This window comes from Myxocyprinus asiaticus, chromosome 20, assembly GCF_019703515.2.
Source record: "Myxocyprinus asiaticus isolate MX2 ecotype Aquarium Trade chromosome 20, UBuf_Myxa_2, whole genome shotgun sequence".
In the NCBI taxonomy this organism is placed as follows: Eukaryota; Metazoa; Chordata; class Actinopteri; order Cypriniformes; family Catostomidae; genus Myxocyprinus; species Myxocyprinus asiaticus.
In genome coordinates, this window is record NC_059363.1 from 27,244,216 (window position 1) to 27,258,090 (window position 13,875).

The following is a 13,875-nucleotide window of genomic DNA, read 5'->3' on the forward strand; positions in this document are numbered from 1 at the left end:
ATGCATTTATAGTATTTTTTTAAATACTTCCCCTAATGTGCATTAAGCAAGAAAAAGAAAGGCAAACTATTTAAGATTGTTTATTGCACCAAATGTAACTTGAAAGAAAACACATTAAAATGTACTTTATATGCAGGCTACTTGGAATACAATAATAGTACAATAAAATATTTCAGAGATGAACATATCTAGAAAAGTATTCCATATTCCATAGTTCACTATAAAAAGTCTTTAATTTTAATATTTTGCATGAATTTTCCAGGCCTTGAAATCACAATTTTAAAATTCCCTGATATATCCAGGTTGACCGTGGGGACCCTGAATCAGTAAACTAATCCAAATATTACAACATTTAGGTAACATCATCTGACTACATTCAGTTTCAAAGAAAAGAGAAAATCAATTATATAGATGACTTCAATTTAAATGTTTTCTGCACACCAAGTCCCCAACTAAACAATGATACCAGTAAAATGGCACTATATTTTAAATGATAGAAAATAACGTCTTTATAGGTTTCCTCACAATTAAATCACTTTATTTCAGTTGTGACCCAGTGTCAGAAATGAACTTTTACATTTGTGGTCAATATTTTCCCCCTGTATTTGATTTTCAGGGGCATTTTTTTTGAGGGCATAATTTATTCTAACAATTTAAAACATAAACTGTGTCAAATCTATTTATGTCAATTTTAGTCTTACCCTAAAAATGAACATCAACATCAACTATATTAGAGGTTACATATAGAAAACAGAAGGATTCATTACGAGGCCATTTTTTGCCCCCACATTTGAATTTCATTGAGAAAACGAGTGAATCATTACACCCCTACAGCACTCATTGCGGCCGATGGGCTAGAATACCGAGCCACCTTCCCCTCAAATTCCGGGGCCCCTGGGAAGTCGAGTCACATAGAAAAATCCGACACCCCTCGTGCCCCAGTTTGCGACCGCTGGACCCCACCCACATCCTGGACTATTCCTTTGGACACTCCCCTCAACCTACATAGACCCTTTTCACCACAAGGATGCCAGATTCCCCCTGTGTTTGGACACTTTCCCCGTGGACACATTACTTTCCCCTTTTTGAACATTTTATGTTAATAATTATTTGAAATAAACATCATTAGCTCATACGCGTCTGTCTCAGCTCTGATATGAGTGACTGTTTAAACGAGACTGTGTTGCACAGCGGTCTATTATTGTGGTAACACGATGGCACGTAACAACAAAATGAACTGTGATTGGTCTTCCATGTCTCAGGTGGCTCCTTCTTGTGCAAGCAGGCGACTCTCAACTTTGGCGCAGCTTCAGAAACTAATTGGCCAAGCAGGAAAATTAATCGGCCAATGGCGATAATTTAAGAAATTCCGAATATCAACCGATGTAACGGCCTCGGCAATACATAAGTCGAGCACTAATAATAATATACATTGAATTGCATCGATGATTAATTACTTTATATTAGGGATGGGACGATATATAGAATTTCGATAAAAATGATGATACATACCGAGGCAAAACTCGATATTTCAAAATTTTAAACATTGTTTTCTGTCCATGTGATCATAAATGAAGTGACCCGTCAAACATCATAATCTTTCTATCGCTTGATTTGACCCCAACTGCACTTTTTCTACACTGTTTACAAAAGTGCTTGAATTTAGCTTTTAGAAGTTTAAGTACTGGAATACCTAGAAAACCACCTTGTTTTGTTGAAAAGTTCTTGAGATTAAAACTGACCATTTCTTCTGTGTAATATGTGTCCAAAGATGAAATCCCGCACTCCACTTTAATTGAATAATGTGTCTTTTAACATCCTTTCTGTTCTTTACAGTCAGATAAAAAAATAAAAAGAAATATTAATTTTATTCACAAATAACACGGATGCGCTAAAAAAACGAGACTTCTCTTGTTAATAAATTAACCGTAACACCTGTGCGAGAGTGTGAGATGCGCGTTAAACTCTTAAAGTGACGGTACCATTATAGCGCTTTTTATACAAATTAATGTAAACTTATTTCAAATATTCAATTAATTCAAACATTGACAGCTCATATCATTATTATATATACAATTTCAAGAAATAATATTAATTGATAGAAAGTAGAATTTTTATATTTTTAAAAACTTAAAATGTGATTATAATAATCAAGACATATGAAAAATAAATACACTTTCACATACTTTTTCAGGACAAGTTCTGTTCAGTTCACTTGCTTGTTCTGCACCTGATCAGCCTGAATGAAGCCCACTATTTTTGAAGGCACATTTGTTCTTTTCTTATAGTGAAAGGTACATGAGAAACTCTTATTATTCAGACTTTGGGCATTTATATTGTGTATTAAAGAACTTTATTTTGATAAGAAATTATAATGTGCATTTTTGCAAAAAGATTTCAAAAAATAAACAACATTTTCTGCCATACTTTGTCATTTAAGTGTTATCATATCGAATCGAGATAATATCAAATCGCGAACTTCATATCGTATATCGAACCAAATCATGAGATAACCATATCGTCCCATTCCTACTTATATATATATATACACACACTTAATAAAGAATATAAATCCTGTATGACACAAAGGAAACCATTTTACATTATCATTGAAACATCATCTTACAGTTTTTCTCATTTGCTTACACACTAAAATTGATTCTGTTAGCCAAATATGTCAAACCATAATGCCATTTTCCCAAAGTAAGTCTCATTTCTCTAACGTCAATGAGTATGTTTGTCTCTGATTATATCTATGCTACTATAGTTATCTGTGTTCTTCTTCATGGAAGGTGGAAGGTATTTAACAGAAATTCTTACGAGCAGCAAAACCTTTTAAAGCCAATATAGGTGACTTGTTTGAATGTTATTTTGGACTACCGAGGTTGCTCTAAAGACCTCATGGTCTGATTGTTATTGATAAATATCAGAGTGTGTAATGACTTTTTAACTGTGCAATTGATGGCCTTAGCCATTTCAGGGAAACATTTTAATTTGTTTAAAGATATTATAGTTTTGAATAGAGTGTTTACTTTTGTGAAAGTTTGAGGTTTGCAATTTTGATTTTGTGATTACATTATTTAGAAATGTCTCTAAGCACTTCAGAGCAGCTGTAATATTAAAGTCAGCATGGTGAATTCTGACAATGCTTTACTGAATTTTACTGTTCTGGTGGTTTTATGTAGTTTCATTTTCATTTTCCATTCACAGATACCAGAATCCATCATTTCAAGGGGCGTGCAAGTTTTGCCACGGGATACCGCCTCTCTCAGCACCACGCCCTCCGAGTCTCCTTGTGCTCAGCAGTCCCGCCTCTCCACTGCCTCCTGCCCCACCCCCAAAGTAAGACTCCGCCTCTTCTCCCTTTCTTCACGCCATACTTCTCCCCTCAAGCTCAGCTTACTGTTTCATCATGCACTCCGTATCCTCCATGGCTGGATTTTCATCTGCTGCCACCTCATTGGCTGCTTTGACACACTGCTTTGCATTCCAGACAGCAGTGACTCTGCTCATTGGGTCATCTGAGAAGAGAGGCGAAGCTTTTACACTGGCTGAAAATCAGTTTGTTTTTACAGATCCAAATGTGTGACTTAATGAATGGGGGGGCTACAAATGGGGGTTCAACAATAATTCTTTTCTTTATTATTTTCAGTTGAAGGAGCTGTTTTGGTTTATGTATTTTTAAACCCTGTTTTTTGCCATTTTATTTCCCTCCCTAGAGTGAGGATACTATCTCTAACTGCGACCTTTCTCACTTTCAGTTAGCAATGTTGTATTTGGTCACTTCATACTGTACATCATGATCATACTTTCATCTCTTTTGAGTGAAAAGTGCTAAAATGGTAGTAAAGGTTTAATGAACACTAGTGTAGTTTCTCTGTGGCGTCGAATAATGTTTTTATGCAAACATTCTTTTTGATTTTTGAGTATGTAACAGTGCAATACTTTGATTTTAATATCAAGAAATCTTTTAGTTTTGGTTTCTAACTTTATTACACGGGACACGTCACAGCGCAACAAACTAGATAGCTCCCATTATAATCAACAGAGTTGTCTACACTACAAAGGTCTGTTGCAATGTGTTGTGTTGCAATGCGTCTTCAGACGAATACCCTGTTTCAATTTTTTTGCCCTGCTTGGCTTGTTTAGCCACTTTGTTTTTACCATAAATAAAATAATAAATGAAGACAAAATAAAATAATTTTATTAACACGTGTCATACAGTATATAACAATAAATCAATCAATCAATAAATAAATAATAGTAGTCAAATACTCACATTTTAAATAGGTTCTGACTTTTACATAAAAGCCAACTTATCTTTGGCTTTTTACTTAAAAGAATCTTTTGTTTCTAACAATTGTAATTAAGGTTGTCGATTTAACACGTTAATTCAGTGCAATCAATTATATAAAAAAGTAACGCTTTAAAAAATGTACGCCACTTTTTATGTCCCCTGACCACAATAAGGAATATTCCTACCATTGAAGCAGCTAGCTTGAAGTTCCACCTGTTTTCAGCAGGGGGCAGTAAGCAAAACTCCAGCTGTATAGGCAACACGCAGCTTCACAGAGAACAAACCACACTCAGGCTTGCTTGACACCAGCAACAGCACAAGAACAGGACATGTTTTTGTGTTCAGACAGCTGGACGGAGCGCAGTTCCGAATGCAGGGATCTCGAGACGCGTTTTTCAAGTTTCCTAAAAATGCTGCGTTAATAACGCGACACAACCAAAACTGGACACATCCTTAGCCACGCCCTTATAATAAATATATCTTGGACAGACTAACAAATTCAATCCCAAAATGTATTGCTGTGGACTGTACACTCAAAATAAAATAATTGTAATGTTTACACATTTCAGTTTCATAACAAAATTCCATCTTAAAAAAAATAATAATAATAATTTTTGTAATCTTTAACAAAAAATAAAATAAATAATAGTAAAACTATTTTGCTTTTCTAAAAATGTCAGTTTTTATTCCAGTGGATTTCCATTGAAAATTAAGTTTATTTTTATAATTTTACTGTTGCCAACATCTATCTTAAAGGTTACAGCTGATTGGTTCATTGTTTGTGAACATTCTAATGTGATCTGCAGCTTTGACGCTTCCAGTGTAGACAGGCTCATGACACAACACAACGTTGGTCGATGTTGGTGAATACACTCTGTTAGTGGGAGTGTGATATTTTAAATGTGTTTAATGTCTTTGCTGTTTCTCCTGCATGTGACCTAGTGTTTGTGTGTGTGTGTGTGTGTGTGTGTGTCTGTTTAGCAAATGAATCAGAGGGTGAAAAGGTAATATGAGTATGAGCTTTGTCAACATGCTGTGAATCAGTAATTAGTGAAAAGCAAACAGAAATGCAGGGATGAATTATATGATGCAACAGTCAGAAGCAGAAGATCCATAAAGTGACTTGGGCTTCAGCTATGACCTCAGGCTGGGTTTAATTCTGCTGACTGCTTTTTTTTTTTTTTTTTGACAAGCGTTTAGTGGATTTGCTTTAGATCCTAAACATTAGTATCAAGTGGCACTTAACAGTTATAGAGTACATAAAGTGCAGTGTGTGCCTGTATGTGTGTACTCCATTACACATGCTTTTGTGTGGAGCTGGGTATTGATTATGGATGGGCACGAGTACGTGTTAAATGAGGTTGTAATCAAACAAGGTTTTTAAGGTGAATTGTAGATGGAGATAAAAAGTACATCCCTAACCTAAAACTTTACCATAAACCTAACCAAAAGTGACCGAAAAGATGAATGAGAGTTTAACAAAACAGACATCCTAACCCTTAACCCACACCTAACCCTAACTGATAGTGTTTTAAAATGCAAATTCGAAATAAAAAAAGAAAACACACATTAACTGAAGCAACCACATCATTTTGAGTTGCTTCTGTGCAACTTTCATTTTGTGCGTTTTTGGCTGGATTTGAACCGCTGTCGCCGAGCCCAAAGTCTGTCGCTCTATCATGTGAAATACTAAGCAAGCTAAAGCCATAGGAAAAAGTGTGTATATGTAGTATGTAATACAAGTGTTAAAATGTTTAGTTTCTCAAATCATGCATTAAAGTAAAAGTGTTTTGATATCATAACAGCGGGGGGTGAGTAATAGAGTGAAAAATACGATTTTATAAAATCAAAATCAGCAATTGTACTCGTGATTTGTGTGACAATGATTAAATCACACAGTTGTTGTAGCATCTCTAGTGTTCATTTCACCAGGATACTGCAGCTAAATGTAGAAGGCGGCATGTACAAGTCAGTTTGCAAAAATGTATATAGAGTAACGTTTATTATGAAAATATTAATTTTAAAATTATATTTTATCATTAGTTTTTCATCATATCGGTCACATTTTAGCCTTTGAAAATTTTTCACATTCAGTCTGTTCCATCAATAAATGTATTGAAATTGAATATATTATGGTGCATATATATTTTTGTTAAATGTTTATGGTGTACTTGCATCATTTGTACTATTTTCAGGTGTTTACATTATGTAAAGCATGTGCTAAATAGGCACTGTCTTTTTAAGAATACTGGCATCAGCCAGTGAGTGCATATTATCGAGAGAGGACGTACATGGTTTCTTTAGCATTCTTGTATGATTAGAATTAAATATTTTTCATGAACAACTGACTGTAAAGAACAGAAAGGGTATTAAAAGAGACATTTTTTCAATAACAAATGGATTGTTTGGATCTCGTCTTTGGACACACAGAACGAGTTAAACTGAACTTTTACCAGGGTTGGGAGGGTTACATTTGAATGTAATCTGTTACATATAGCTGATTACTTAAAAATAAATGTAATCAGTAATGTAATCCAATTACAGCAATGTGAAAGTACCTTAATCAGATTACTTTTCATTACTTTTGGATTACCACAGGGGCACACATGTAAATAAAGTCAAGATAAAATCAATATGATCTCTAAAACTTTAAATTATGCCTTGAATACAAACAGAACATGTTTGAGTAATATTACGCGTACTGTTGTAGCTGTTATTATATCTAAGGAAAAGAAACATGGACACTGCACCCTACCAAGAAAGCAGAAAATGAGCTGTTAATGTAGAACAACTCAGTATTTTTAAAGAAATCAAGTGAGTTCGCTGTCTGCTACGGAAAAAGAAAATTTCTCATAAAGCAAATATAATCAGAACAGATGCACTGAATTATGTCTTGGTTAACATTAAACTAAATCTGTCAGGATATATCTCAGATTCAAAAACACTGCAAAGTGTAATTTTACTGTGTATTGCAGTTAGTGTGTACAGGCAATTGTAATTTGCACTATTCGTTAACTTCAGACTGTATTCATCTTCATCATTGTTATTATTGTCATAATTAAATGCTGGAGAGTGTCTTTCCTCTGCTTGCTCATGATCCAAAGTCAAATATCACCAGCTAACAGTTAATGGCTGATTTCTATGTTTATGTTTCTGTTTAAGGAGGATTTTAAAGGGGGAAAAAGAGTTTTGATTCCAAAAAGAAAACAAAATCTAGTTTTAAAGAATAGATCAAAACAGATTAAAACTTCTAGTGTGTCTTTTCAATTACTTCTTCCTAATTACTATAAGTGTTGAACATGTTACATTTACCAGAATGTCTCCCTCACCCAGACATTCGAAGTGTCCTCAACAATAATTGATCAAAATCAGATCAATTCTTCATTGAACTTTCTTTCCTATGAACTTAAAACACATTTTCAATTAATTTGGTATTTATGTGTACAATTTGGATTTGTTAATAATGATCAGGGATGCAAAATCATGAGAGGTGAAAAAGGAGAGAAAGTTTCACCTGGGGGAGGGGTCATTTCTTCAGCTTCAATGCGGAACATCATACAGGGCGTCCTGGCTAATATAGTACAGTTCGCATTTGTAATCTTGCAAACCAGGGGATTTCTATGCCGTACCAGCAATGATCCGCAGATCGTGTCAGTATTGGCAGCTATTCCTGCTCCCACCAAATGATGAGGGCCACGGATTTCTTTGAGCACTAAGGCTAACTAATTTTAACACATTTTAATATCAAGTAATTTTAGCTAACCTAGCTAATGTGATTTTTGTGTGGCTCTTATTACCTTCAAATTCTCATGTCCTTGGATAGTGAGAGCATTTTCACAGCTAGAAGGCATAAATTCCACTGAACTTTAATATTGTTTCATTTTTCCCTTTTAAATATAAGAGAAAATAATGTCGAAATTTCCAAGAAAATTATGCATGTTCTTCTGTGGCCATCGCGATGATGCAGCTGTTTGCCTCGAGAGCAGAGTGCTGATGTGAGACAGGTGTTATTTGCGCTTGCGACAGTAGGAGGCGCTCCTGACTCAAGAGAGTCATGACCGAGAACCCGAAGAGAACGTGCATCTAAACCATCTCACACTCAAAACAAACAGCTGTCTTTATCACTTTATGTCAGAAATTAAAACTTGTAATCCTGACAGTAATCCCATTTTTTTTTTTTAATGTAACTGTAATCTGATTACGATGGGGTTTTATTTAATGGATTACAGTTACCTAATTTTTGTATCCTGATTACCAAATGCCATTACAAATAACCCGTTACTCCCCACTCTTACTTTTACTGAAACACACTACACTACACTACACTTCTCAATCACTGGTGAGTGAAATCTGAATGTTTACCAGCCAGTGGCAAATCACAGACATTCCTAGTCGCATAGTGCAAAATATTTTTTTGATTTAATTGCATTATAGAAGGTTGCCACATAGAGTCAAACATCAATCTTGGGATTTATGAATCAAAATCGAGATCGTTCAAATGAAGATTGCGATGCATCGGAAAATCTATATTTTTACCCAGTCCTACTTTTGTGTATACATCTACTGTATGACATTAGGCACCTGGCAATTGACAAGCTTGAAAAATGATGTCAGTTGTTATTCGAGGATTTGTAAAAGACAGGGTGCTGCAGAGGGGCCAGAAATGTGCAAAGAGGGGCCGAATACGTTGACAAGTGAATTCAGGTCCTCATTTTTATTGTTTTCTTTTTAAGCAATTATGTTCAAAGATTAACAATATGCAAAAAAAAAAAAAAAAAAAAAACATTTTCTTAATTAGTATTTTTGACTTAATCAGTTTCCAATTAAAATATCTAAACACCCTTAAAAAAAATATAGAGTTTTAAGTGTCATCTGAAAAGTTAAATAAAACGCATACAGGTCCTAACTTTAAACGCCTTGGTTAATAAAGCAAAAGATAAGAATCTAGAGTTAGCATGTTTCTGTGATACAGCCACAGGACCCAAAATAGGTTCCACCTGAGCCATGAATGATTTATCATAAATTGATATAGTTAATGATGATATATATATATATATATATATATATATATATATATATATATATATATATATATGTTTTTTTCCTCACTGAGAAATAGAGCAACTAAAGCAGCATATTTGCAATGAAAATGTGCGTTTCATGATGTGTTTACACAGGAATCAAAACCATGAACCACTAAATCAGTTTAGTGTATCATTCGCTTGTTGTTTCTCATGCACAGTGGACAGACAACATGTGCTGAATGTCATGACAACGGCACGGTGTAAAGATGTTTTTAGAGTCATCTATTTCTGTTTTTCCAATTGCCCACATAATGTGCACGTAATGCAGTCTAAGCGATTGATAACACCGAAGTTAAAGGAGGCACTAGTAATCTAATTGGTAAGCTAATTCTTTTTCTTAATTTTTGGTAATCTAATTCTTTAAACATGTTTGTTTTATGCAAAATAATTATAATAATAATAATACTAAAAATAAAAAACAACAAAATAATCTTGTAAAGCGCTACACTAATACATTTGAATTTAAAATTAATTATTTGCAGTTCCATACTGACAAATCAGCAGTCTTGACAATTTCCAAAGTGTGTTCTTGAAATGCACATTGTTTATTTAATTACATAGCCACACATCATGAAAAAACTTATTTGGGACATTTGATTGTTTGGACCTATGCTGGGTGGGAAGGAAATTTAGAGACTGGACCTCTTGAAACTTTAATTGAATACCTCTCATACAGGACAACCAGGGGAAATGTACACTCCCCATGCTCAAACACACACACACACACACACACACTGACTGCATTCCCTCTGTAGAACGTCCAGCTGTTACGTAATACCCAGCCTGGCTGTTAGATCACTGTGTGTGCTAAACACAGAGGTAATAATGCATTTTCTCTCTCTCTCCTCCTCCCTCTCTTTCCCGTTTTTAAGGTGCTTTATTGGCATGAAAAATACTTGTACATTTGTATTGCATATGCATTTGCTGCCTAGCTTTGTACATATAAAACCAAACCAACATACATTAAAAAAAGAAACAGAAGCAAAATATACAGTGTAATTGACAAAGAAAGATACAAGGGATGATGTTAAATAATATAAATTAAGCTATGAGAATACAGGAAAAAAGGGAATTAAAATGATAATAATAATAGAAATTAGGAAGTGCAAAAGTCAATTTGGACACAGGACTCATGTCAAAATACTCACTGTCTCTCATATTGTGACAGGTAGACACACACTGTGCTGCCCAACATGATCCAGTGGGAAAGTGGCGTGTTCGGACCTTTTTTCCACCTAAATTCTGACATAATGTGACAATTTCTGGACAAGTGCCATTATGTGGCGAATGTTCATGCTCCGAAAATTTCCGCTGCGCTGTGCCTTTGATGTTATATCCCTTTTCTCCAGCTAGCGAGATACTACATATGCTAAGAAGTAAGAATGCTGTTATCTGGTCTCAGTACTGTTATGGTTAGGAGTATATTAATGTAATTATTACTAATTAATAATGTTTCAGAAAATCGTTTGCACTGTGCCTTTCACATCACATGAATTTATTTGTTTCATTTGCATAATGTTTGCTCAGGTCTCACGCTTGCACAGTGTGTCGCGCAAAAGTGCACATGTGCACAACTGTTGTTCCAAGCTTTGGCCACTAGGGGCATTTTGAAAATTTGGAAAACATCCGATTTTAGACCAAAAATCTACTTAGTGTCGTAGATTTTCTCGTGAGATCAGTCTGGCTGCTTTCTCTCTTAAGATCCTTTGCTTGACCCCCTGTTTGTGCTTTAACAAACACACCCCACAGACAGCACAGCAGTCAACCCTATTACACTGTACATCACTCAGATCTTTTTTTGCATTTGCTCCAAATTTAGATTGCAGTGATCTGTATTCATCCTCCGCTTTGCACTCTTTCTTTTTTCCAAGGCTCACTCCACCTCTCTCTCTCCCCTCCTACACTCTCTCTAGCTTCATGCATGTAGTAGTGTGTGTGTGTGTGTGTGTGTGTGTGTGCCTGCCTGTATGTGTTAGTGTGCGTATGGGAGGCAGGCAGCATTCTGCTGTGTATCGGGATAAAGCATGGTAAGCACTGGCTTTCTCCTCTCTCATGCGTCACTCTGTTTTGTTGCACACAAGTCTTTTTTTGATGTGCGTGTGTGGATGTGAGCGTAGAATAGTAGGGCTCCAGACAGTATCCGGGGGAATCCGTGACAGCTGTGTCTGCTCAGGACGCTCTGTAAATGGGGTGATTTCAGTGTGTTCTTGCCTGATCTGCTGCGTATGGAGCAGCCACTGTGGTTTCGAAACAGCTGCAGTGCTCTGGTGTAGTACAGGAGATGTTAGTGTGGGGTTTCTGAATGGGGCAGGGCTCAGATAGGTTCCAGTGTGTACAGTTGGAGTTTGATATACTGTAACATTGGTGCTGTCCCACACTATCTGCACAACATCTTACAGGGAGTTGTTCTCAAGTTCTCTTTGCCTCATTTTTGAGTGTTGTGCATTCAAATTTATAATAATACTTATTTTCTGTAGCTCTTTAACCAAAAACAAATTGATTGTACACATACTGCACATCTCCCAGACCTCTGTGTTTGTATTCATCTTGTAAGATGGCATTTTTAGGACTGACTTTTTGGTTTTAGAATGTGTTTGAATATGCTGTTTAAGATTTTATCTGATGTTTGTATACAATAGCTTGATGCTTTGCAGGTGATGCGCTCTCTAACAGACGTCTTGGTGGTGTGTGCTCACTGTATACTTACTGGGTATGTGTAATGCGTGTGAAGTGTGTTTGTTTGCATGTTGCACAAAGTGCACATCTGCTTGATGTTTGTATAGGACTAGCATTGAAATTCAAAAAATAAAATTGAGGACATCTATTATGAATTTATTAATTCAAACATAAAAATTTAAATAAATCTCAAATTGTGAATGGACGTGTATTTAATTAATAGTCATATTTAATATTTAATAGACACATTTAAAATGGTTTGTGTTTTTGTAGTTAAATATAACAACAAAACAATAAATTAAAAATAAAATATTAATTTATTATTATAAATTTTAAATAATAAATATTTTTTGATGGATTATTATGAATATATTGTTATATTTATATTTAAACTACTTTTTAAAACATTAATTAAATAAATGGTTTTAAATATGTCTATTAAATTGTCCATTTAAAAAAAGTTTTTTATTTCTTTATTATTATTATTATTATTATTATTATTATTATTATTATTATTATTTATTTATTTATTTAGTTAGTTAGATTTGTTTGTTTGAATGAATAAATTGATAATTTACTTCTTCATTTTATTTTTAAGTGTCACTCCTAGTCCTCAAAAGTTGTTTTGTGTGCATGTGTACTTGTGTCAATGCTCATAGTAAGTTTGTGTGTGTAGACGGGGGAGAAATTGTCTTATATAACATACTCTTGTTTTCCATTATGGAGTTAGATTGAATTGAATGATTCTGTTCAATACAGTAACTTTAAAAGTTCCAACTTCCCATGTGACATATCAACTATTTAGCCTCAAATACAGGGTAGCTCATATCAGCAATACTAAAAATGGATTATTTGAGAATTATTTGAAAATAATGTACAGTTGTAGATATTTACTTACAGGCTTGCTATTAGGAGCTTTTAAGTTATTTGTTAAGCTTTTTTCAAAGTGAAAATATTTGCATTATAAGAATATTACAGTAAAATTAAGTGGTAACACTTCATGATAGGTTGTATTTATTAACAGAAGTTAACACAATAATTAAAATGAAATAACAATAAAAAATGCTTTTACAGCATTTATTTACGTAGTTTAGTTAAAGACTGAAGCTCACTCTCTGTGCTTCATTGGCTGGAGTTGTGTGGAGAGGAAGTGATGCTGGGCTTGTGTGTACGCTTAGAGGGACAGCCTGTGTGTTGTGTTCACTGAGGCGAGTGTGTGTTGTGTTCACTGGTGTGTATGAGCAGGGTAGAGTTGGTTAAGGATACACCCTGAAGGGTCTTTCAGCCAAAGACAGATGTGGAGGAAAAATAGAGAGAGAGAGAGAAAAAAACTATAATTAAACAGAGAGGTTAATACTGAATTGCTGTTGCATCTTTCTCCTACACAATAGTGATTCAATAATGACATGAAAGTTGAAAAATCAACTTTGATTTGAAAAAAGTTGTTTCTCTTTAAATTCCTTCACACTGAAGGCTGAAACATGCCGAATAATTTACGGAAGTACGTGAATGCAGACGCAAGCTTGATTTCTTGCATCTTTGCGTTCCAATATGTGTCAGACCGATTCATAACATAATGCAAGTACACGTTGCATTCGGAAGTCAAATTTTTAATTGTTCGGATGCCATAAAATTTTAGGTATCCAAACCTTTTCTAGAGAATGATGATAAATCAGTGTCATAAATAGTTCTGATTTGAAAATCTGTGAATATTTTATGCTTTCATGTCATGTCCTTCAGTCTAATTTATAAGGTTTTGTATGAGCGAATGTGGATCTTATCTTAAAAATATTTTAGCCCATTTTTAAAATGAACAGA

The 13,875-nt window shown here is 34.6% G+C and overlaps 1 protein-coding gene across 8 annotated transcripts in view; it reads left to right on the top strand.

The window, feature by feature from the left end:
• The window catches only part of LOC127411258 (gephyrin-like), a 137,956-nt gene that overhangs the window by 76,422 nt on the left and 47,659 nt on the right, over positions 1-13,875 (top strand). For all 8 annotated transcript variants that reach the window (XM_051646683.1, XM_051646685.1, XM_051646684.1 and 5 more), the window contains one exon: positions 3,211-3,342. In XM_051646683.1, the coding sequence (XP_051502643.1) occupies positions 3,211-3,342 (132 nt within the window). The remainder of the gene's footprint in view (positions 1-3,210; positions 3,343-13,875) is intronic.